A 25981-nucleotide genomic window follows, 5' to 3' on the forward strand; every position below is an offset into this window, starting at 1 on the left:
CACCTGCATCCTGTTATGTTCCTTTTTTTCTTGCATCGGTTGTCGGGGATTGTCTTTACATTAGTATATATAATTGTATGTCATCATGACTTGCATCCTGCTTTATCCAACATGAATGTCACCACATGTCTACTATTAACACTTCTATACATGTGTCACTACCCCAGGTATGTAGTTTTTTCTTTGTATGTCCTCTGTGTTTCAGGATGTGTCTCTACATCAATTGTCTCCAACCATGTGCCGCACCAGGTGGTGACAGTCTTCTGATTGCAGTGCCCTTTGCTCCAATTGGTTCACCCACCTCACACCAGTATATACAGCCCACCTGAGTGAGAAGCTGGGAAGACGAAATGCCTCTTACTTTCGCTTTAATACACCGATTGTGACTTTGTGAACTCGTTTATTTAATTATTTATTGCTTCTAGAGTACGCAAGAGTTTGTGTTTGGTTCTGGTACAGTTGTGTAATTCTTGCTAATGGATATTTTGTTGGGTAAATCATGTTTGGACTAGATCTCTGGAATTCTGACCCTTGCTTTGTCAAACTGGTTATGATTATCGCTTATGCCGCGTATGGAGCTTGGTTGCTATTGTAAATAATGGTCTATATGGCATGTTATACTTGCTTAACTATTCCTACGTATATTTTTGTCATAGTTTGGGAAGTAGGGAGGTGAATGTTTATTTTGAGCTATCTTTTTGTCTTTTGTTTTGGTGCAGTGAGTTAGGGCAGGTTATTGTCGTTTATTTATATATGTTATTTCTCTGTTAGGTAAGTTATCTGCTTTGTTTTCATTCTAGGATTTTGTTAGTTATTTTGGCCCTGTCATCTCCTGAAGCATGCCCCACTACGAAATAAATATCTCCTTTTTCTTTGCTACATCCTTTTCCCCATCAAGGAAGATGGAATACAAAACAAAATAAAATATAATAAGTAATAAATGGAGGGTGGTGGAAGGCATATCAATATCCCAAAAAGTTACATTTTAAGACGTTGCTGAACATTGGGTTAAAAACCTTGTTTCAACTGTTTCAGTTTGTGGTTAATATATTTTGTGCAAAAAGAGAAGTTGAACTGGTAGTTTCAAACAGGTCTTTCACTAGCCAGACAACAACCCCTGACATCACATGTATCAAGCTGTCATTCAGACTAGAGGGTGGGAGCAGTTTCCACATCATACAAATATCAGCACTGCTAGCTGCTCAGCACATTATTTCCTTGATTGTCATTGTGAATTTGGGATGTTATCTGCTTATCATTCTCACTACTGTTTCCAAAGGAAAAATACTAGATCAGAGTTGTTGATTTGAATCCAATTTACATATTGAAATCCTAAATTATACAGAATTTTACTGATGAATTTTAACAATACTGAACGCTGCCTCTGGAATTCATGTCCAGAGAGATCGCTGTCTACTGGAATATACACTTTGCTTTATTTTTGTGAAGCGGTTGTTGTTCTTCTGACAGTATGTGGGAATCTACTCATCGTCATCTCTGTGTGTCACTTTAAGCAGCTCCACACACCAACTAACATGCTCATCCTCTCTCTGGCAATGTCAGACTGCCTGGTTGGAGTCTTTGTGATCCCTGCAGCATTAACCTGGATGATTGAATCATGTTGGCTTTTTAGTGCATTGTACCGTATGTGTTTTACATTCATGTCTTTTTTTCTCACAACCATGTCAATATTTAATGTTGCTCTTATTGCTGTTGATCGGTATCTTGCTCTCTCTAAACCTTTTATGTACAACAAAACAGTTTCAGTGAGCAAAATGTGCATTGTACTTCTATCTTTCTGGATTTTATTGTTTTTTTATAATATAGTACTTCAGTATTACATTGGCAGCTTTGATGGTCCTGTAATGTGTCTTGGAAACAGCTACTTTATCTGGTCTATGGTTGACCTAGTGTTGACTTTTGTTTTACCATGTGCTGTAATAATTATATTCTATGGTCTAGTTTTCTTTATTGCCAAGAAACATGCTACTGCTATAAGAGATCTTAATAGTCAGACCAGGACTCAGACCTCAAAGAACATGTCAGACTCAATGAAATCTGAGAGAAAAGCAGCAAAGGTTCTTGGCATTTTAGTATCTGTGTTTTTGGCATGTTTATTTCCTTACTTTGTTTACACTGTATTAGGTAATGTCATAGAAATTGAAGAAAAACAATTACAGCAACTCTTGATGTTGGTTTATCTTAATTCTTCCATTAATCCAGTGATTTATGCTTTGTTTTATCCATGGTTTAGAAGATCTGTTAAATTAATTTTAACTCTTCACATATTCTACACTGACTCCACACTGATAAATGTTCTTTGAATGTTGAATGAAATTCTTTTTTTTATAGTTTTCACAATGCTTAATGTTTTTGTTGAATGTATTAACAGCATTTACAGCACTTCTAATTGCCTACTCAGACTTTATCAGAACTGCTAGACTGTACATGAAATACCACATAAAATATGTGCAAAATGTAATGCAGGTCACATATGGTTTTTCATCAGTTTATGTACTTGGACAGCACTCTCCTGAATGCACCTTCAGCTGTGCTATAGTGTTGCATAATGGCATATCAAAAAGACACAGTGGTTGCCTACATATGTGGAAGAAACCCAGTCGGGTCCATTATATAAAAGACCATTATATAATAAGAATGTTATATAATAAGACTATTAGTGTTATGATAGTACAGAATCATTTTTGGTGGTAGCTAAACTGGGCTTTAGAAATGTAAATGCAGACTGAAATCACAATTTCAAAAGTATTTTCTTTATGTGAGTCCTTATAATGAACACGATAACAAATTTCCCATGGATTTGCTATTAGTCTACTTTTCCATGGAGTAGACTAAATACTACTACTACTACTATTACTACTACTACTACTACTACTACTACTACTACTACTAATAATAATAATAATAATAATAACAACAATAATAATAATAATAATAATAATGATGATGATGCTGATGATGATGATTTTTTCATCTCTGTGTACATACTGAATCTAAAATATCAAAGTACTGTTTATAGAATATATTAAACAAAGTATATATGGAGTTTATTGAGTTGCAGATGAGCCATGGAATTCGAGAGATAGTAGGCCTTCCACAGCTGAGCATGTTATGAGCTGTAACACTTCAATAAAATGTGAATAAGTGTTTCTGAAAGAAAGTGGGTGATGGTAAACAATTTTCAAATAAATGAAGCATTTGACAGCTGTTTTGTTTGTGGCATGTATGAGTAGACCAAAGCTTTAAAATTACCCAGTAACTATAAAATGCAGATGTATATTTAATATCAGCATTTTTTTTTCTATACTAAACTATCAATTTAAAATAGGTTTGTCCTATTTATTTATGGAAGACATTTATGGACCCATTCATACAGAATGGATTAGTAACACATGAAAAAAGTCAAACATTTCTTTCTTTATTTCACAGGCCAGAATATGATTTTAGGTTAGGTTGTTGTTGATCTTCCTGGCTTTCACACCTCACATTGAGAGCTTGTTCATGTTTCTAGTTTGCAGACTTGGCTTTATGTATTTGTTTGAACTGACATTTTTGGTTTTAACCTTGGCCGTATATGACTGATGGGAACATACATTTTATTTCTAAATGAGTCTCCAGACAATATATCAGTTTTGATCAAAATTGTGATCACATTAATTAAAATGAGATATGGGACAGGTCCACAAAGTGTTTACCACTCGATCATGCACAACTCTCACATATTAGTACCCTGTGAACACACATTACACCTCATTCCCATGTATTACTTCACTGAGGTGTGTGGAAGATGCTTACATCACACATATTTTCCAGTGCAAGCCTGTGCATTTGTGTCCTGCAATTATTTTAACAAGTGTTTGCTAAGCATCAGTTCATTGTGTGTTGCTGAGGCTGCAAGTGCTGAACTGAGTAGAGGTTTGGATTCCTGGATGGAGGCTTGTACAGGCTTGTCTGCACCAGCATCCTTTTGGCATAATAACGACTGTGCTGGTTTTGTCCACCTCTGCAGCGGATAACTGTATCCCACCTCATAATTCTGCATTTGTACATCCATGTGAAATGACCCATATGCTCATATTTATAAATTTGCCTTTCCTTCTTCCTATCTTGCCATTTAAAGCAGCATTGGGCTCTCAATAAAGGTGTAGTGAAGATAAACTACAAACTATCCCTCTTTTGAAAACTTGACCTGCTTAGCTTTCTCTCACCCAGGGCCACGGACAGGACCCAGGACTTCTCTGGCACCATGAAACTGATCAACAAAGCCATACACAGACTAGTTTATTGTTTACCATGCTGATCTAGCTTTCTGACCTTCCCCCTCTTATCAGGTGTCAGAAACGTCACAGAGTGGAAGGCAGGAAGCCCTTACCAGCCTAGTTATACTTCAAGGAACTGTGACCAGAAATTCCGTCATCAAGGACAACAAACCTTTCTCATCCCACAGAGATATGTTCGCAGATATACATGTTTCTCTTTCCCATACACTCATAAAATATCATCTTGCCATTTAACTTGCTATGATTTTAACCTACTCTGACAAATTGTTAATCACTCCTAGTTGTCTTAACTAGAAATCCTATAGGAACTATATGCACCAATTAAACAGCAGTTCTAGAAAATAAGAAAGTTTTAAGTTGATTATCCAATTGCTCTACACATCCCAGGGTTTACTTTACAAACTTCATTCTATGTCCAGGAGGTAGAAATTGGTAGGAAATGTATGATTTTCTTTGATTAATTGATCCTATTGTTAAATTGTTATGCCCGAATCTATGCACTGGATTATGCCCGAATCTATGCACTGGACTGTAAGAGGGAAAGGAGAGATTTCCTCTCTTCTGTGATACAGCCTCTTCAGTCCTGTAAATAGTTCAGCCTCCGGTGGTTTCACAATGTTTCCCCTTTTGACCCTGACTCTTCTATTTTACTTTAGTCGTGTTCTCTCACCCCAGAGGAGGAGGAGAGAGCCCACGCCTGCCAAGGAGGGGAACACCCTCTGGAATTTCTTGTGGGGGGGCCTAGTACTACCAATCTAGGACCACTGGGACCACTATGTAGGTGGTCTGCTGGAGTCGGCCAGGTCCCTGGCTAGCGCTGCTATAGTCTGTGTGCTCCTTCTTCCAAGTACAGGTCATGATCACTGCCTCAAGGGCTCCCCCTCTAAGATGGGCTCTTCCTGGGTGGCTGGTGCCAGGTGGGCTGTAGTCTGTGGCAGCACGTCCAGGGTGAATGTACCCCTCTGCCTCCAGCACCTGCCCTTCCAGCACCTTATGCGCCTCTTGTGTTTGTGCACGTGGGTGTGCTTGTTTGTCCAGACTGGGTCCCTCCGAGCATGATGTCGCTGCTGAATGTTGTAGCCGCACCTCTGGACCCACCACTGAACATTGTAGCCGCGCCTCTGGACCCATCGCTGAACATCATAGCTGCGCTTCTGGACCCACCACTGAATGTCATAGCCACACCTCTGGACCTACCACTGAACACCATGGCCATGCCTTTGGAGCTTGTGGACCTGCCATGGAACATCACCAGACTGTCCTGGACTTTGCACGGACTTTGCCTTTCCCCCTCATAGACTGAGAGACCTCCAATGTTGATGGCTCCTAGCCCTAGCTCGTGTTATGCGGGCACCAGGCTTTGACAGGCCTTGTATGTGTTTGTGTATATGTGTACACAGTGGCCTGGGGTTTGCAGTCCCAGGGAAAGCTGTGTCTGAAACCCCTTTGCTGGGAGAGTGGACAGAAGGGCCAGTTGGGTTTTCTGTAACGGAATGCTCCCCTTCCCACTATTCACATGATCTAGCCAACCACGTGCAGTGGGAATTTACAGACAGAGTATTTACAGAGTATTGGGTTAATGTCAACCAGGGAACTGATAAGTGAGTCAGGAGGAAGTGGATCAGAGGGCTTTGTGCAGATTTAAACTTGAGCATCATCCACATAACAATGAAACGGAAGAGGATGCTGTCAGATAACATCAAGTGGATGAAGATAGATTATGAAAAGAAGGGGCCCAAGAACTGAACCCTGGGAGACACCATGAGTAAGAGCAGACATATCTGACCTGAAGCTGTCAACAGTGGCAAATTGTTGCTGTTGGTGAGATATGACCTAAACCAAGCTATTGCTGTTGGTGACACCAGTCCAGAACTCTAGCCCTTACAATGTGTGATGACAGACTGTATGGCAGTGGTAGCTCAGTGCTTAAGGTACTTGTCTTGTAATCAGAAGGTTGCCAGTGTTGGGTCCCTGAGCAACCCCCTTAACCTTCAATTGCTCAAGTTGTATTTGCTCATAATTGTAAGTTGTAAGTCGCTTTGTATAAAAGTGTCAGCTAAATGCTGTAAATGTACTCTGGAACCAAACTGAAACTGCTCAAAAAGGTTGTTGGAGGTAAGATGATCCTTGAATTGGACTGACACTATGCATTCCACTATCTTACTGGTGAATGTTTAATATAGGATATGTTGTGATATAGTTGTGAAGTTTAATGGGGTCAAGGCCTGACCTTCTCAGTAGTGGGGTAATAGCAGTTACTTTTAAGTTAGTAGGAACATGACCTGAGCTAAGTGAGGCATTGATGATCGCCGTGATGAGTGAGAGGGGTTGGCAGAGGATCTAAAATACAAGTAGTTGCTTTAGAGCCAATGATAAGTCTGGTTACAAAATTCTCTTTAACCTGGTAAAAGGAGGAAAGGTGGCTTGTTGTTCAGAGAGTGAACGTTAAACTTTGTGTTCACATGCACAAAAGAAACAGAGACAGGCCAGTCAGTAGTTTTAGGGAATTGTAGCAGTAAAGAGTGGTCAAGTGACCAATGGGCAGTAAAGCAACAATGATTTAGGTTCCATATGTGAGGGATACATCCAGGTTTGGGAGTGATATAGTTCACAGAAGGTGATGGCCATGAGTTGCAGTGTAAGTAGCGAACTATTCCAAGGTTCACACAGTTAAAAAACACTACAGGAGGATGCCCGTATTATCTGTCTGTCACAGTTGGTCCCTCCTCACTTCCATTGTTTCCCTGTCTTGTGTGTTTTAGTTCCATTCCTTAGTTTCATTTTCTCAGGCTCTCATTTGGTTTTCTGGTCCTCATTTCTAGTCTTGTTTCGTTCATGTATTTTAAACCCTGTCTTGTTCCCTGTGTTTTTGCTGTTCACTGGCTGTATGAATGTCTGTATGGATGTGTTTGAAAGCCTGTATCTGTATGTTTGTACTCCATGCTTCCTAGTATGAGTGTTTTTCCTAGCCTTGGTTATAGCCTGCTTTCCCTGTTTGCCTTCGTGTACATTTGTTTCTTTATCATTTATCCTAGTACTCTCCATATCTGTAAATTGACCCTGGACTACTCCAATGACTACGACTCTGCCCCTAATAAATCTTGCTCTTCTTTGCACATGCATCCACCTCCTTACCGCTCACCATTACAGAATGAACACCTCAACAAGGACACAGGAAGAGAGCAAGACTCAGGGAGGTGGATGTTCTGCTGGGATGAAATTCCAGCTGTTTCTGCACAGTCCAAGTTCATTATGTCTCAGCGACAACAAATCAGAGACAGTAAATCCCCTGGCAATACAGGTAAATGGGCTTCTTGTTGTTCCTGGAAAAAGCAGGATCCCATGTATTAGGACAACGACAAGATCCCAGGTAAGTCCCATGAGTCTACCCATCTTGACCCACACTGATGTGTGTTCATCCAGGGTCACCCAACCTGTACCTGTAGCTATCCCGCAAGCCACCCAGTCAGTTCCTGTTCCCGGCGTGAGACACCGCCCATCCAGATTCAGTTCCTGTTCCCCACACAGTGGATGCTGCCCATCCAGTTCCTCTTCCCAGCATAGTGGATGCTGCTGCTCATCCTGTTCCTGTTCCTGTTCCTGTTCACAGCATGAGAAATGCCATCCATCCTGATTTTCTAGCTGTAGGGGTGTGTGCCATTTTCTTTTGGCCTTTTCTCCTGTTTTGATGTCAGTTAGGAAAATTATGTTGTGCTTTTCTTTTGTTTTTCCTTTTTGTTTAAGGAAGTGAGTTTCCAGAGGGTTGTTTAGTGTTTTTCTTTGTTATGTTGGTCTACGCCCACCCTGACGTTATGCTCCTGATATTGTGTGTGTGACTAAATATCTAATTATAGCAATAAAGTGGTTAATTCTATTGCAAATCTTGCATCTCCTTTATGTTGCTTCCCTTTGGCCTTAGACCTTCAAGCCAGTACATTTGGATTTTAACATATACCATAACCAAACTAGCAGTTCCAGCTGTTAGCCAGAGTAGAGCATGTTCAATATTAGAAGGGGTTTAGTTAATCTGAGAATATTTGGGCCTCTCCTTGTCCATAAAGTGCTGAGTGTGTGAGACCTTAAAGAGGAGGGTGGGCAACCACCTCAGACTACCAAAGACCCTAAACAGCATTTGACCCTACCAACAACACAAGTTACAGCTGTCTCTTAAATCCAGAGAGGAGCTGCTGAGCAATAGCAGCTCAGTGGTTGCCAGGTCAAGCTGACAAGTTTGTCAGTCATGATTGTAAGTTGCTTTGAATAAAGTTGTCAGATAAATGTGATGAGAGCCCAAGAAGTGCCACAGTCTAGGGGTTCATAGGAAGCTGCCTGAATTCCTATTTTTCCACCCTGTTGATTTCTCACTTAGTAAACACATATGAACAGTAGCCAATTAAATGGAACTACTTTTTGTGTTTTTATAAATCAATTAACAAGGATTACACCTTGAAAGGAACCTTTATAACCTTGTTTGAAATATATATATTTTTTATCTGTGGTCAATATCTTTTGTGCCAAAAGTGAACTTGATCTGGTAGTTTTAACCAGATCTTTCACTAGCCAGACAACAACCCCTGAAATCACATGTATCAAGCTGTCATTCAGACTAGAGGGTGGGACCACACCATACAAATATCAGCACTGCTAGCTGCTCAGCACATCATTTACTTCATTGTCAATGTGAATTTGGGATGTTATCTGCTTATCATTCTCACTTCCAGTTTCAAAGGAAAAATACTAGATCGGGGTTATTGATTTGAATCAAATTTAGACAATGAAATGTTAAATTATACAAAATATTACTGATGAATTTTAACAATACTGAACACTGCCTCTGGGGTTCATGTCCAGAGAGATCTCTGTCTACTGCAATATACACATTGCTTTATTTGTGTGTGGTGGCTGTTGTTCTGCTGACAGTATGTGGGAATCTGCTCATCGTCATCTCTGTGTGTCACTTCAAGCAGCTCCACACACCAACTAACATGCTCATCCTCTCTCTGGCTGTGTCAGACTGCCTGGTTGGAGTTTTTCTCCTGCCTGCAGAATTAATCTGGATGATTGAATCATGTTGGATTTTTAGTGCATCCTACCGTATATGTTATACATTTATGTCTTATTTTCTGACAGGAGTGTCAATATTTAATGTTGCTCTCATTGCTGTTGATCGGTATCTTGCTCTCTCTAACCCTTTTATGTACAACAAAACAGTTTCAGTGAGCAAAATGTGCATTGTACTTCTATCTGTCTGGATTTTATTATTTTTGTATAATTTAATAATTCAGTATTACATTGGCAGCTTTGAGGATTTTGTAATGTGTCTTGGAAGCAACTTCTATATCATGTCTCTGGTTGATCTAGTGTTGACTTTTGTTTTTCCACTTTCTGTAATAATCATATTCTATGGTCAAGTGTTTTTTATTGCCAAGAAACACGCCACTGCTATTAGAGAGCTTAATAGTCACACCAGGAATCAGACCTCAAAGAACATGTCAGACTCAATGAAATCTGAGAGAAAAGCAGCAAAGGTTCTTGGTATTTTAGTGTCTGTGTTTGTGGCCTGTTTACTTCCTTGCTTTGTTTACACTGTATTAGGTAATGTAGTAGAAATTGAAGAAAAACCATTACAGAAAGTCGTGATGATGGTTTATCTTAATTCTTCCATTAATCCAGTGATTTATGCTTTGTTTTATCCATGGTTTAGAAGATCTGTTAAATTAATTTTAACTCTTCACATATTCTACACTGACTCCACACTGATAAATGTTCTTTAAATGTTGAATGAAATTCTTTTTTTTATAGTTTTCACAATGCTTAATGTTTTTGTTGAATGTAATAACAGCATTTACAGCACTTCTAATTGCCTACTCACACTTTATCAGAACTGCTAGACTGTACTTGAAAAACCACATAAAATATGTGCAAAATATAATGCAGGACACATATGGTTTTTCATTAGTTTATGTACATGGACAGCACTCTCCTGCACGCACCTTCGGCTGTGCTACAGTGTTGCATGAGGGTATATCAAAAAGTGACTGCCTACACATGTGGAAGAAACCCATTTGACCCCTTTATATAAAAGACCATTAAATAAGGACTGTTATCTAATAAGACTATTAGTGTTACTATAATTAATGCAGAATAATTTTTGATGATAGCTAAACTGGGCTTTATAAATGTAACTGCAGACTTAAATTATCACTTTCAAAAGTATTTTCTTAATGTGAGTCCTAATAATAGTATAATAATAGATTAAATAAGAAGAAGAAGAAGAAGAAGAAGAAGAAGAAGAAGAAGAAGAAGAAGAAGAAGAAGAATTGTTATTGTTGGTTTCATCTCTGTGTACATACTGAATCTAAAATATCAAAGCACTGTCTATATCATACATTAAACAAAGTATACATGAAGTTTATGCAGCCATCTCGGTTCCCCACAGAGCGAACAAAGGTGGTGTACATCATCTCCCTTCTGACTGGGCGGGCTCTGGCATGGACCACCCTGGTCTGGGGGAACGTATGTTCCACTGCAGCAGAATTTGCTGCTGCCCTGAAGTGGACTTTCGACCATCCAGTCGCTGGAGGAGAGACAATTTCCCGTCTCCTTAATATATGTCAGGGTGAAAGAGCGGTGGCTGATTATGTGATTGAGTTCCGCACTGTGGTGGCTGAGAGTGGGTAGAACTCCACAGTGCTGATGGTCGCTTTCCACCAGGGCCTCAGTGAGGACCTTAAAGACGAACTGGTCCACCGTGATACTCCCGCCTCTCTCGGCGATCCGATCGATCTGGTCTTGCGTATTGACAATCGCAGAATATGGGGACCAGAGATCAGTCAAGGCTCTCGTGGAGCTCCATGCACCCTTAGCCCTGTTAATGTGCATGACGAGCAGGGGGACTCTGGATACCAGCCAATGCAGCTCGGACACACCCGCCTTTCCCGAAGTGAACGCAACTCTCGGATGCGGGAAGGGAGATGTATGTACTTGGGTCATCTCCACCCAGCTTGTCCTGAGCTCCATGGAAAAGACAACGTCCGTCAGGGGAGGGCGGACCTCTGACAGACTCAACCAGGGTTGTTCCTCAGCACCACAATGGTTTGGGGAATGTCGGAAACACGTCTTTAGGCATTTGTGGACTCTGGGCCAGCGGGCAACTTTCTCGAAGCTAGGTTGGCCAACAAGTTAGCCCTGCCACTGGTCCCACTGGACAAACACCTACCCATTGCTGCCATTGATGGCCGGTCCATTGAGCGAGGGGTTGTTAGTCATCAGACCCGTCTAGTCACATTGCGAGTCGGAGCACACACCGAACACATTGTACTGTTCATTATCCATGCTCCCGACTTGCAACTGATTTTGGGGTACCCCTGGCTTCAGCGACACAATTCTCAGGTAGACTGGCTTAGCTGCTCGGTGCTGTCATGGGGTTTGACGTGTCAGACCTCCTGCCTGCAGCCACCCAAATCCCGGTCTGGGGCTGGTTGCAATTCCAATGGTCTGGATCTGTCTCGAGTCCCCCAGAAATATTGGGACCTTAGGGAAGCATTTAGCAGACAGAAGGCCCAATTATTGCCCCCCCACTGGCCATACAACATGGCCATAAACTTCCTCCCGGGCTCCAATCCCCCTAGAGGCCGCTTGTTCTCCCTTTCTGGGCCTGAACATCAGGCAATGGAAGAATATATAAAGAAAGCATTAGCCCTAGGATTCATCGGGCCATCTGCTTCCCCGGATGGTGTGGGAGTTTTTTTTTGTTGGGAAGAAAGACGGTGAGTTACGCCCCTGTATAGACTACCGGGGCCTTAACAAGGTGACTGTCAAGGACCATTATCCATTGCCCCTCATGACCTCAGCATTTGAGGCACTGCAGCTGGCCTCCATTTTTACCAAATTGGACCTGCACAATGCCTACAACTTAGTGAGAATCCGAGAGGGAGACGAATGGAAGACAGCGTTCATCACCCTCTCTGGACACTACGAATACCTGGTTATGCCATTTGGATTGATGAACGCACCTTCTGTCTTACAGTGGTACATCAACAAGGCCCTAAGGGAGGCCCTTGACAGAAATGTGTTCGTCTACTTCAAAAACATCCTAATATACAGCCAAATGGTAGATGAACATGTCATTCATGTTAGGTAGGTCCTCCAGCTTCTGCTCGAGAACCACCTATTTGTAAAGCTGGAGAAGTCCATGTTCCATGCCTGTACCATCTCCTTTTTGGTATTTGTTGTCTCCCACAATAAATTGTGCATGGACCCCGCCAAAGTGCGGGCTGTAGAGAACTGGCCCAGACCCACCTCGGTGCGTATGGTCCAATGTTTCCTGGGTTTCACGAATTTTTATCACAGATTCGTTAAGAACTTTAGCGCAGTTGCAGCCCCACTGATCGCATTGAGCAGGAAGGCATCAGGTCACTGAAGCCCAGCAGGGGTTTGACGAACTGAAAAGCTGTGTGATCAAGGCCCCTATTCTGCAGCTCCCTGATGCTGAGCTTCCATTTGTCATTGAGGTGGACGCTTCTGAGGTGGGCGTTGGTGCAGTTCTGCCCCAACCAACTGGAGAGGACAAAAAACTGCATCCCTGTGCCTACTTCTCTCAAAGTTTGTCCCCAGCAGAACGGAACTAGGATGTGGGCGACCACAAATTACTGGCAGTCAAGTTTGCGCTCGAGGAATGGAGGCACTGGCTGGAGGGGGAAAAACACCCCTTCCTGGTCTGGACAAACCACAAAAACTTGGCCTACATACAGTAGGCCAAGCGAATTAATCCACGGCAAGCCAGATGGGTGCTGTTCTTTGTCCGGTTTGACTTTACCATATCATACTGGCCGGGCACCAAGAACATTAAACCGGGTGCCCTTTCCCGCCAGTGGAACTCCTCGCTGCCTTCTGCTCCACCCTCAACTGTTATCCCCCGGGCCCACGTCATAGCGCCAATCCAGTGGGGCATTGAGAAGGCAGTACATCAGGTTCTCCTTACTGAACCAGACCCAGGTGGAGGCCCGCAGGGATGGCTGTATGTCCCTAAGGCAGTTAGAGCTCAGGTCCTTAAGTGGGGACATGCTTCCCCCTTTTCACCGCACCCAGGAGTCACACGGACATTTGAGTTTCTCCATCGGCAGTTTTGGTGGCCCTGCGTAGAACCCAATGTCCGAGCATTTGTGAACTCCTGTCGCACCTGTGCTCAGTGTAAGGACCCCAGGACAAGGCCCACTGGTCTTCTGCACCCACTGGTTGTGCCTTCGCATCCTTTGTCTCACCTGTCACTCAACTTTATTACAGGGCTGCCCCCATCAAGGGGCAACACAGTGATTTTGGTGGTCATGGACAGGTTCTCCAAGGCTGGCCACTTCTTTGCACTGCTTAAACTGCCATCTGCAAAGGAGACAGATAAGTTATTGCTTACCCAGGTGGTCTGTCTTCATGCTAGCTTGTCCTTCAGCTTCCACCCCCCAATCCAATGGCCAGACTGAAAGGGTTAATCAGGACTTGGAGCGCACCCTCCGCTGTCTGGCCTCTTCCTGTCCATCCTCTTGGTTTTAGCACCTATTATGGATGGAGTTTGCCCACAACACCCTGTGGCACTCCTCCCTAGGCATCTCACCAATCGAGTGCCAATACGGGTATGCTCCGCCCATGTTTCCTGGCAATGGGCACATAGGGCTCTTTTGGCTGCCGCTGCTCAGAAACGTTATGCTGATAAGAGACTGTGACCAGCGCCAACCTATCGGCCTGGGCAGTGGGTTTGGCTATTAGCCAAGGACGTGCCTTTGTGTGGGAATCCCCGCAAACTCACTCCTCAGTACATTGGGCCATTCAAGGTCCTTTACCGCATTAACCCTATCTCTTATCACCTTGCCATTCCCCCATTGTTGAGGGTCCACCCTACTTTCCACATGTCTCGGCTTAGGATCATGTTGTGCTCAGTGGGCCCCTCCGACCTGCCGGGCCCGTGCATGGTGGGTGGTGCACTGGTGTACATGGTGAAGCATCTCTTGGACATCCGGCGGGTTCATAGTGGGGTCCAGTATTTGGTGGACTGGAAGGGATACGGGCCTGAGAAGCGGTCCTGGGTCCCCTCCCATTACATCCTGGACCGCAACCTCATTCGGGCTTTTCGGCGGGATTGTGTGGCTGGCCTTGGGACATCAGGAGCCACCCCTTCGAGGGGAGGGCCTGTAAGGGTTGGTGTCAGGCCGATTCAGGCACACCACTCATCAGGCTTAACACCCAACATCTGGGCTAGACCTTATATAAGCCCAATGAGCCAGATTCAGTGCTGGGTCTTTGCCAAAGTTCTGAGCCAAGCTCCTAGCCAGTAACTTCAGGTATTGAGGTCTGTGAGCCCTCGTGCTACACCTCACTTCTTGTCTGCGAGGGTGTTCATGTTTTTACATGTCCCCTCCACTCTCCAGTTTTCCCTCTTGAGTCTGTCTCCCTCCCGAGGCTTCCCTTAGCCATTCAAGTTCCTCCCTGTTTTCTAGTTTTGTTTGGGAAGTTTTAGTTTAGTTTTCCCCCATGCATTGGGGTTGCCATTTCTTCCCGTGGCGTCCTTTGTACTCCCTTTTTCCATGCTTGGCATGGTGTTTAGTTTTTTCCTTTTGTTTTGCCTGATCGAAGATCTAACTGTTCTGCACACATGCCCACCATTGTTAGAGAGTGGTTGCTCACCCAATAGTCTGTTGGTGTCGTCACCTAGCTGATCTGGATTTGAGCCCACTGTGTAGCCAAAAGCTAACTAGTGAAGCACAGCCACATAACTGCTCAGACACAGCCAGGTTAGCCTATAGATCACCAGCAACTGTGGAGACAGGCAGTTTTTTCTACTTGTCAGGACAAAACATGTGAGGGAGTGGGATGAAGTAGGTTAACGCCAGTCAGGAAAGCTCATGTTCAATAGTTCCAGAGTGAGTGCAACAGGTAGCAGCACAGCAAGCGGCAACACACAACAGTCAAATAATCCATCAGCGCAGTCGTATAAAGTTGTAGTTAGTGAAGTTCACCCAGTATGCCACAACAAAAAAGTGTCTCATTGGCTACTGGTTAAATACACCTATCGAGAATGTGCTGTTGCCCCGTAGTGTTTTGTGCTCTAAAAACCATGTGGTCATGGTAGATGCAGCCTTTTCTCCTGTTTTGATGTTAGAGAACTAGGGAAGTTATGTTGTTGTCACATGTCCCGACACCCACACAAACTACAATACCCATCATGCTGTTCGTCTCCAGGGGAGCAACTCATCCAATCATCGACAGTTCACAGGATCCTCATCACCTGTATATTGAGTTCACCTGTTTCCCATGTATATATGCCATTCTAAGACTTGTTGCGAAGTATTGCCTCCAGTTTACCTGAGCATACCAAGCATTCTTTTCCTGTTTTGGATCTGCTCTGTATTTGACCTAGTTTTCCTGTTACTCTTGATTCCGATTTTTGCCTACCCTTTGTTGAGTTTGTCTGCCTGTGTTTTTGCTCTATGGTTATTGGACTTGGTCTGTTTTCCTCGATGATTGTTTACCCTTGACTGCATCTCTCTGGTTCTGACCCTGGCTAGTTTAACCCCTACAGATCTGCATTACAATAAAACTCCTGCCTTTTATCCGCAAGCATCTGAATATGCTTACAAGGTTGCAGTTGTACTTTTCTTTTGTTTTTCCTTTTTGTTTTGTTTAAGTAAGTGAGTTTCCAGAGGGCCATTTGTCGTTTTCTTTGTTATGCTGGCCTACGCCCACCCTGACATTATACTCCTGATATTGTGTGTGTGTGTGTGTGTGTGTGTGTGTGTGTGTGTGTGTGTGTGTGACTAAATATCTAATTATAGCAATAAAGTGGTTAATTCAATTGCAAATCTTGCATCTCCTTTATGTTGCTTCCCTTTGGCCTTAGACCTTCAAGCCAGTACATTTGGATTTTAACATATACCATAACCAAACTAGCAGTTCCAGCTGTTAGCCAGAGTAGAGCATGTTCAATATTAGAAGGGGTTTAGTTAATCTGAGAATATTTGGGCCTGTCCTTGTCCATAAAGTGCTCAGTGTGTGAGACCTTAGAGAGGAGGGTGGGCAACCACCTCAGACTACCAAAGACCCTGACCAGCATTTGACCCTACCAACAACACAAGTTACAGCTGCCTCTTAAATCCAGAGAGGAGTTCCTGAGCAATGGTAGCTCAGTGGTTAAGGTACTTGACTTGTAATTAGAAGGTTGCCGGTTCAAGCCATGTTACCACTGTTTGGCCAAGGCGCTTAACCCTCAACTGCTTAAGTTGTACTCAGTCATGATTGTAAGTTGCTTTAAATAAAAGTGTCAGATAAATGTGATGAGTGCTCCAGAAGTGCCACAGTATAGGGGTTCATAGGAAGCTGCCTGAATTCCTATTTTTCCACCCTGTTGATTTCTCACTTAGTAAACACATATGAACAGTAGGCAATTAAATGGAACTGCTTTTTGTGTTTTTATAAATCAATCAACCAGGATTACACCTTGAAAAGAACCTTTAAAACCTTGTTTTAAATTTTTTTTTATCTGTGGTCAATATCTTTTGTGCCAAAAGTGAACTTGATCTGGTAGTTTCAACCAGATCTTTCACTAGCCAGACAACAACCCCTGACATCACATGTATCAAGCTGTCATTCAGACTAGAGGGTGGGACCACACCATACAAATATCAGCACTGCTAGCTGCTCAGCACATCATTTCCTTGATTGTCAATGTAAATTTTGCATGTTATCTGCTTATCATTCTCACTACTGTTTCCAAGGGAAAAATACTAGATCAATGTTATTGATTTGAATCCAATTTACACGTTAAATTATATAGAATCCTACAGATGAATTTTAACAATACTGAACACTGCCTCTGGGGTTCATGTCCAGAGAGATCTCTGTCTACTGGAATATATATGTTGCTTTATTTGTGTGTAGCGGCTGTTGTTCTGCTGACAATATGTGGGAACCTGCTCATCATCATCTCTATTTGTCACTTCAAGCAGCTCCACACACCAACTAACATGCTCATCCTCTCTCTGGCTGTGTCAGACTGCCTGGTTGGAGTCTTTGTGATCCCTGCAGCATTAATCTGGATGATTGAATCATGTTGGCTTTTTAGTACATTGTATCGTATATGCTTTACATTCATGTCTTATTTTCTTACAACCATGTCAATATTTAATGTTGCTCTCATTGCTGTTGATCGGTATCTTGCTCTCTCTAAGCCTTTTCTGTACAACAAGGCAGTCTCTCTCAGCACAATGTGCACTGTAGTTTTATCTGTCTGGATTTTATTATTATTGTATAATATAGTACTTCAGTATTACAATGGCAGCTTTGAGGGTCTTGTTATGTGTCTTGGAAACAACTTCTTTATCTGGTCTATGGTTGACCTAGTGTTGACTTTTGTTTTACCATGTGCTGTAATAATCATATTCTATGTTCTAGTTTTCTTTATTGCCAAGAAACATGCTAGTGCTATTAGAGAGCTTAATAGTCACACCAGGAATCAGACCTCAAAGAACATGTCAGACTCAATGAAATCTGAGAGAAAAGCAGCCAAAGTTCTTGGTATTTTAGTGTCTGTGTTTTTGGCCTGTTTACTTCCATACTTTATTTACACTGTATTAGGTAATGTAGTAGAAATTGAAGAAAAAACATTACAGAAAGTCTTGATGTTGGTTTATCTTAATTCTTCTGTTAATCCAGTGATTTATGCTTTGTTTTATCCATGGTTTAGGAGATCTGTTAAATTAATTTTAACTCTTCACATATTCTACACTGACTCCACACTGATGAATGTTTTTTGAATATCTAATGACTTTTTTTAATAGTTTTCACAATACTTGATGTATTTGGAACTTAATAACAGCATTTACAGTACTTCTAATTGCCTACTCAAACTTTATCAGAAATGGGAAACTCTTCACATATTCTACACTGATTCCACACTGATAAATGTTCTATCAATATTGAATGTAATTCTTTTTAGAGTTTTCACAATGCATGATGTTTTGGTAATTTAATAACAGCATTTACAGTAGTTCTCATTGCCTTCTCAAACTTTACCAGAACTATGAGACTGTACTAGCAATGCCACATAAAATATGTGCAAAATGTAATGTAGGACACATCTGGGTTTACATTAGAAGATCTAGACCAGATGTAAATGCTTTTGTCAGCTATACATATGCACAGTGCAATTAAATTCATTTTTATGCATATCAGTATATATGTAAAAGTATATATGGAGTTGCTGGTGATCCTAGGGCTTGTACAGATAGTAAGCCTTCCACAGATGTGCATGTCATGAGCTGTAACATGTCATAAGATGAAATTGTGTGATTGCTCACTATTTTCAAATAAATGAAGCATTTTTTTTGTGTGGTGTGTATATGCAAAGACCAAAGCTTTAAAACCAAAGCTAGTACAAGCAAGAAATATGTTTAATATCAGCCTTTAGTTTTATAATAAACTACAGTTTAAAATATGTGCATCCTATTAATTTATGGAGGACATTTTTTATGGATCTATAAATATAGAATGGATTACAAACACATCAAAAAAGTCCTTTTTTGTTGTTGTTGTTGATCTTCCTGGCTTTCACCCTTTCTAGCCTGCAATCCTAGCTTTGTGTATCTGTGTGGACTGACATTTTTGGATTTGACCTTGCCTGTATGTGACTGATTGAAGCCTTGTTATAAGCGAGCATACTCAAAGTCTCCAGTGTGACAGTATATCAGTTGTGATCAATATTGTTATCACTTTAATTAAGATGAGTTATGAGACAGGTCCACAAAATGCTTCACATCTAAAACCAACAAACAGCCATCATGCCTCATGTCACTTGTTCACACACCACTCTCACATATTAGTATCCTGTGGAAACACATTACACCTTATTCCCATGTATTACTTCACTGGGGTGTGTGGAAGATGCTTACATCACATGTACCTTCCAGTGCTAGCCTGTGCACTTATATCCCACATTTATTTTAATGGGTGTATGTCCAAATAATAGTAAGTTGTGTGTGGAAGTGCTGAACTGGGCAGAGGTTTGGACTCCTGGATGGAGGCTTGTGCAGGTTAGTTTTTGGTGCTGTTACACTGGCAGGCATTTTGTATAATAATGACGCTACTGGTTTGTGCACCTCTGCAGTGGATAACTGTATTCCATCTGATAATTCTGAATTTATACATCTATGTGAAATGACCCATGTGCTCATATTTATTAATTTTTTCTTCAAATTACCTAAAATCTTTATGGTTAAATGGTTTCAACCTAACTGGCTTCTTATCAGCATTGAGGAACATCTGCTCTTAGATCTTGTCAGCTCTCAGGTCCTCCATTATCTGCTTTGTGTTCGGGTGATCTACTTCAGCTTCTGTTCCTAAAGCTATCTTGCAATGGGCTCCCAAAGTACATGAGGAAATGAATGCCTTGTTTCAACTGAACAAAGAAATTTACGCCAAATGGTGCCTTTCCTAAAGGCTGCACCAGAATCACAACTAACAGTTTTCTGTGACATTCTGAACACAGGAGTGAGATGTTGGATGTGGAGGTAAATGGCAGATTTATTAAAGAAAACAAAACTATGCAGAGTGAAGCATAAACTGTTAAAAAACAAAAGTTAAGCGAGCATAGCTTGATTGTCTTGACACAACTGTGTATAATTGTAGGATTCACGTTTATCAAAACCATATATTTTGGTCTTATATCCTTCTTTATCCTGCAAGAATCTCAGGACATCTTCTAATGATACTTATTTACATGTTAACATAGACCTCACCCTTAGCAGTCAGTCCAGAAGTTGCTTCCTACTGACCAACACAGACCAATTAAAACATCACCACATACCGGTATCACCCCCACCACAGGACAATAGTCCTGAAGAACAAATGACGCTTTGTAAATGTGACTTGTGACGTGACAACTCATATGTCTGAGAGACCATAGATGTGCACATCAGTGGGGGTAGACGAGAACAATACATCGCAGACCAGAGTGGCCTACAGGATTCTGGGAAATTTAGTGATATAGACTGTTGGCTAAGCTGGGAGAAAATGGTTGTGTGACAGTATCCATCCCCCCACCCATATAGGTCTGGGACGACCAAGGGATGAGGATGACTACGATGACCTCCATCCCCAGCAGCAGTAGAGTCCATGGCATTGTTCCTAGATCCAGCAAAGAACACACTCTGAGGATGCCCGCTAAAGTGAGGAGCCAGGCTTTCAGCGAATCACCTATGAAAATCTAACAAAAGACCAGGATCCAGGACATCTTTGGCCAGCACCCAACACTGCTCCTCCGGGCCATACCCCTTCTTGTCAATCAGATACTGAAGGGTTCCTCCACATCTCCAGGAATTCAAAATCAGATGTACAATGTATATGGTAGCTCTGTCATACTCTAGAGGAGGGGGTGGAGTGGCACCAGGTGAGACCTCATCCAAGGGGCATGAAAGCAGAGAGATATGGTAAGAATGGGATCATAGTGACAGGTCTAACTGGTATGTGACTTCATTAATATGCTTAAGAATCTTAAAGGTCCATTGTACTTAGGGCTGAGCTTACAACAGTGACCAGTGTTACGGAAATCCATGGTTGATAAACAAACTCTATCCCCTGGATAAACTCTGGGTTTGACCCTCTGTGAGGATCCGCTACCTCTTTGTACCTTTGTAAGACTTGCTCTTTGCACTGATGAGTGTCCTCCCATACTTTCTCACTCCTGTTCATCCAGTCATCCACAGAAGGAATGTTAGTAATCACTGCTGTCCATGGAGCCATGGGAGGCTGACATCCTAAAATACATTCAAAAGGAGTGAGGCCAGTGGTGGAGCTCATGAAAGCGTTCTGTGCCTTCTAGACCCATATAAGAAACCTAAACCAATCAGAAGGATGGTTAAGGATGGGGACAAATACATGCCTTAGGTAGCATGGTCCCCTCTAATAACTCGATGGTTCAGTCATATGGGCACTGAGGAGGAGGTTTAGTGGCTCTTTACTTACTGAATACAGCAGAAAGGTCTAGATACTCACTGTCAATCTGACAGGCTGGACAATTAGCTGGGCTTTCTACAGTAGTGAGGAAAGCATGAATAGTAGGGAGATAATTATCTAAACAACAAGAGGACCAGCAGTTGATTTTGTGGTCAGATCATAATATGAGGGGGTTGTAACATTCCAGCCAGGGTAAGCCCAGTACAATGAGGAATTCAGAAGTGTCAAGGACTACACATGAGATGAGTTTGGAGTGTAGGGCACTTATAATGAGATTAACAGGTATTTTGTGTTGGGTTAGTGATCCCAATCCCAAAGCAGAACCATCAAGTGCAGCTAGATATAGAGTACAGGTAAGGGGCTCCACTTGAATCTTCAACTCATCAATCAGGTGTGCATGCATAAAATTCCCCTTTGCTCAGGGTGAGTCATAGTTGAAAACATAGAAGAACCAGACTGAGAGAATGGTGACAGGCAAAACAAATTATTTAGAAACCAACCCCTTTGTGGGAGCACTCACCATTAGTACATCAACAAAACACATAAACACCTCCAGTAATTGCTCGTGCGGGCCAAGCATGTGGCTCTGGCTGGTAATAGCCTTGACCAGATCCTCAGTATTCACCATCTGCATGGTGGTGATGTATTCTGCTATTGGACAGAACAGGTAAGATGCTCATAGATAAAGGAAATTAATTTATTTACATTAAAAATTAAGTTAGAGTGAGAATCCAAAATGTGAGAGAGACTGCGAGAGAGAGAGTCCAAAAATCTAATAACCAGAGAGTTAAATAAACAGGGCAAACAAATCCAAAGGGAGAGACAAGATGCAAAATCTAAAATACACAGCAGGGTAAAATGCACAATACATGAAAAGAGAAAAAACTATCCTTAGATTGTTTTACATGGCTTCTTCAATAAATACATATTTCTGAACAATAGTTTGTTTGATATAGTTGGGTTTTTCATTGAAGTATTTTTTTCTAGTTTAGAACTGTACATGTATTGACGTGTGTTCTTGAGCTGTATGCCTACAGTTGTTGTAGCAGACAGAGATTTAACCAGTAAAACACATTTAACAACTACATAACTGTAATAGAAAAACATAACAAGGCAAATCCATACTGAAACCATCTTCATGATGGTCCTTAATGGAGATTCTGTTAGATATCACACCATCCTCACATATATTGCCATATATGGTGTACCATTTCCACCTATAGGCCATTCTTGGTAATGTTGGTTTTACATACACAATTTCTATATATAGGCTACAGGACTAATAAGGAACACTGCTATAACTTTTATTATGACTACTATTATTAGAATTCTTTAAACAATTGAACATGCTAGTGCAACCCTTAAATTATTTAGCTATCATCTATTATGTATATTAGTATTATGAGTTTCCCTTATTTATATAAGAGTATATGCAAGAGTACTTTTAGCAGAAACTTTGGTGTCCCCTTCAGGGATTGGTCTTAAAAAATGTTTCTGCCCTTCAGAAAACCCTGTCTGTCACAGAAATAAAAGCAGTTGAAGAATTATTTTCAAAGAACATGCAGGTGAGGCTTTTTCTGACCACACGTGGACTGAATAAAAAATTAGGAAGTGGAACATATAAAAATATATTACAATATATATAAAAGAATATGTGACAGGAAAATCTGACTCCAGTCAGAATTGATCTTTTGTTATGAAAGCTTTGCACATCATTACATCATGCAAGTGGGTGTAAACACCTTCTAAACCATATAAATATCAGAGGTGTTGGCAACTCTGCCTACAAATTACTTATGAGGCTGGACTTCCTGACATCAAATTATTTATTTAACATCTCGATGAATTTTACTGCAGTAAACCAAACTGATGACTGTTTCTATTATACCTGTCCAGAGAGATCTCTGTCTACTGCAGTATATGTGTTATTGTGTATGTCTTTAACAAGTGTTGTTTTGGTGACTGTGTGTGGGAACCTGCTCATCATCATCTCTGTGTGTCACTTCAAGCAGCTCCACACACCAACTAACATGCTCATCTTATCAATGGCTGTTTCAGACTTTCTCATCGGAGCTCTTGTGATGCCACCAACATTACTCCAAATGATTGAATCATGTTGGATGTTTAGAAGAGTTTTCTGTGCATTGTATTTGTTAACTGCTTATTTTCTCACAAGTGTATCTATATATAATGTTGCTCTCATTGCTGTTGATCGGTATTTTGCTCTCTCTAACCCTTTCCTGTACAACAAAACAGTTTCAGTGAGCATAATGTGCATTGTGGTTTTATGTGACTGGTGTATATCACTGTCATATAATTTAACACTACAGTACTTCAGTCTAAAGTCATTAGGTGGGACAATATGTTCCACAGGATGTTTTTATGTGCTAAATGAGGTCTGGTCTCTGGTTGATCTTCTGTTGACTTTTGTGTTTCCACTTTCTGTAATAATTATATTGTATGTTTTAGTTTTTTTTATTGCCAAGAGACATGCCACTGCTATTAGAGACCTTAATATTCATACCTCTAAGAATGCATCACACTCAAAGAAATCTGAGAGAAAAGCAGCCAAAGTTCTTGGCATTTTAGTGTCTGTGTTTGTGGCCTGTTTACTTCCATACTTTGTTTATGCTGTATTAGGTAATGTAGTAGAAATTGATGGAGAAATATTACAGAAATTTATGATGCTGGTTTTTCTTAATTCTGCCATTAATCCAGTGATTTATGCTTTGTTTTACCCATGGTTTAGGAGATCTGTTAAATTAATTTTAACTCTTCAGATATTATGTACTGACTCTACATTTATACATATTCTTTAGTGAATTAAATTCTTATTGCAGATGAAATATTTTTTGAGGCAATTATTTACATCCCTCGAACAGAAACAGAAACAATACATAGCATATGCATTATAGGGTGATAGTCACATATGGCTGTCCATTAGGTAATTTATACAGAATTAGACTGTAGAATATTGTAGAAACTGGAGAAAAATCATTACAGAAAGTCTTCAAGTTGGTTTACCTTTGGCCATCAGTCTTGTGATTTATGCCTTGTTTTATCCATGGTTTAGGAAATCTGTTAAAGTAATTTAACGACTCTTCTATTTCTGCACTGATTGTACATTGATAAATATTCTTTGATGGATGAAACTGCTATTAAATTGTCACAGTACTTGAGGATTTTTAGGCCTTATTTTTATAAATCAATTTACACCTGTTCTACTCACCAACTGAAGCTGTACCTGAAATGTGGGATTGTGCTAGAAATAACAGACATAATATATCCATTATACTGGTCACATATGACATCCACTAGGTCATTTCAAAAAAATTGGACAGCACTCTTCTTCAAGCAACTGTGCTACAATGTAGCGTGAGGTTGTTTAAATATAAATACAGTTATTGGCTACACATGTTGCAGATACACCTGGGCCAAATTATAATGTATTCCTGTACTGTCCCAGTTATTGCTGAGCTCTTTACATGGTAGCGAAACTGGACTACAGAAATGTAACTGAGTAAAAGAAATAACTGTTCCCAAACTATAATAAGAAGAACATATTTAAAGAGATAGAGATACCACTGCTAGCTCACACCGCTGCCTTCTGCTCTGAAGCAGTTAAGAGCAGTAAAGACAATCAAAGTATTTAATAAAAATGGACCTACATTGCACCTATAGCCTGCTGCATATAAACGACACCATGTCCATCACCCCCAGCCACTATGGGTATTTGGCAAAGCTTTATGGGCTAGATAACATCCCTTAAGAGTCCTTGGCCTTTGTCTATCAAGATTCAGATGTTTCTTTATGTCACTGGTTGCCTCAAATGAGGGGACTCTGGAAGAGGCTGACAGGCTCCAAGGGGCCGACCAGGGTGTGGACATACGCCAGGACCAGCATGGACAGTCTGGTCAGCTGCATGGAAGATCTGTCCTCACGCTCATCTATAGGGGCTTTACTACTTATGAGTCGTAGTCCTACAGGGATCAGGAGGGATGTGAGAGCTTTGTGATTTAATGTGGACTGTACTTTTCTTATCAGCCCATCATACCTGATCATGCTAAGGTGGCATTCATAATAAGCAGGCACACGGGAAGGGCCAAACCCTATTCCAACATTGTGCACCAATTCAAAGTGCGTAGCACCTGAAGCAAGGTATAGCCTGAAGCAGAGACCTATTGCTCTTCAAACAGGGTTCCCACTCAGCAGCCAAGTAAGCCCTTGAGTTCCACAAGATAGCCGTGGTAATGCAGTGGAACAAAGAAGCCTTGCTGGAGCTGCTCGTGGAGGGTCTGAGGGGATACCTCCAAGTCGAGCTCACCTGCAGAGAGGAGATGAGCACCTTGGATGCAGCAATGGGCCCCACCATCCTCTTTGATTGGCTCTTGTAGGACAAATACCTCTCACTCAGACATAGGTATTCTCTGTGGACACCTGCCCTATCGGCACGTGACACCAATCCCCAGGTTGAACTCATGTAGCTGAGAGGCACCGGCCTGTCCTCAGAGGAGAAGAGATGAGCTCAATCTCTACTGTGTGGTGCAGCTGTAGGGGTGTGTGTGTGGGGGGGAGGGGGTCCAACCAGCTTTTGTCCTGCCTGCTACAATCTCCTGCCACTGAGAGCAAAAACACTATCCACCAGGTGAGTAGTTCTCCGTCCACAGTGTTCTGGGTTTCTTTTT

The 25981-nt window shown here is 41.5% G+C and overlaps 4 protein-coding genes across 4 annotated transcripts; all 4 read left to right on the plus strand.

The window, feature by feature from the left end:
- The first annotated feature begins 1352 nt into the window (after positions 1-1352).
- LOC118241822 (trace amine-associated receptor 13c-like) lies at positions 1353-2324 on the plus strand. Its single transcript, XM_035529058.1, has one exon. The coding sequence runs from the start codon at positions 1356-1358 to the stop codon at positions 2322-2324; it is 969 nt and encodes a 322-aa protein (XP_035384951.1). The 5' UTR covers positions 1353-1355.
- Positions 2325-9103: 6779 nt separating this feature from the next.
- LOC113590430 (trace amine-associated receptor 13c-like) lies at positions 9104-10075 on the plus strand. Its single transcript, XM_027030563.2, has one exon. The coding sequence runs from the start codon at positions 9107-9109 to the stop codon at positions 10073-10075; it is 969 nt and encodes a 322-aa protein (XP_026886364.2). The 5' UTR covers positions 9104-9106.
- A 7056-nt stretch (positions 10076-17131) lies between these two features.
- LOC113590415 (trace amine-associated receptor 13c-like) lies at positions 17132-18100 on the plus strand. Its single transcript, XM_035529142.1, has one exon. It carries the CDS (start codon positions 17132-17134, stop codon positions 18098-18100), a length of 969 nt encoding a protein of 322 aa, XP_035385035.1.
- Positions 18101-23134: 5034 nt separating this feature from the next.
- Positions 23135-24115, plus strand: LOC113590424 (trace amine-associated receptor 13c-like). The gene has a single exon (XM_027030556.2). It carries the CDS (start codon positions 23138-23140, stop codon positions 24113-24115), a length of 978 nt encoding a protein of 325 aa, XP_026886357.2. The 5' UTR covers positions 23135-23137.
- The last annotated feature ends 1866 nt before the right edge of the window (positions 24116-25981 follow it).

The sequence above is a fragment of the Electrophorus electricus genome, chromosome 8 (genome assembly GCF_013358815.1).
Source record: "Electrophorus electricus isolate fEleEle1 chromosome 8, fEleEle1.pri, whole genome shotgun sequence".
Lineage (NCBI taxonomy): Eukaryota > Metazoa > Chordata > Actinopteri > Gymnotiformes > Gymnotidae > Electrophorus > Electrophorus electricus.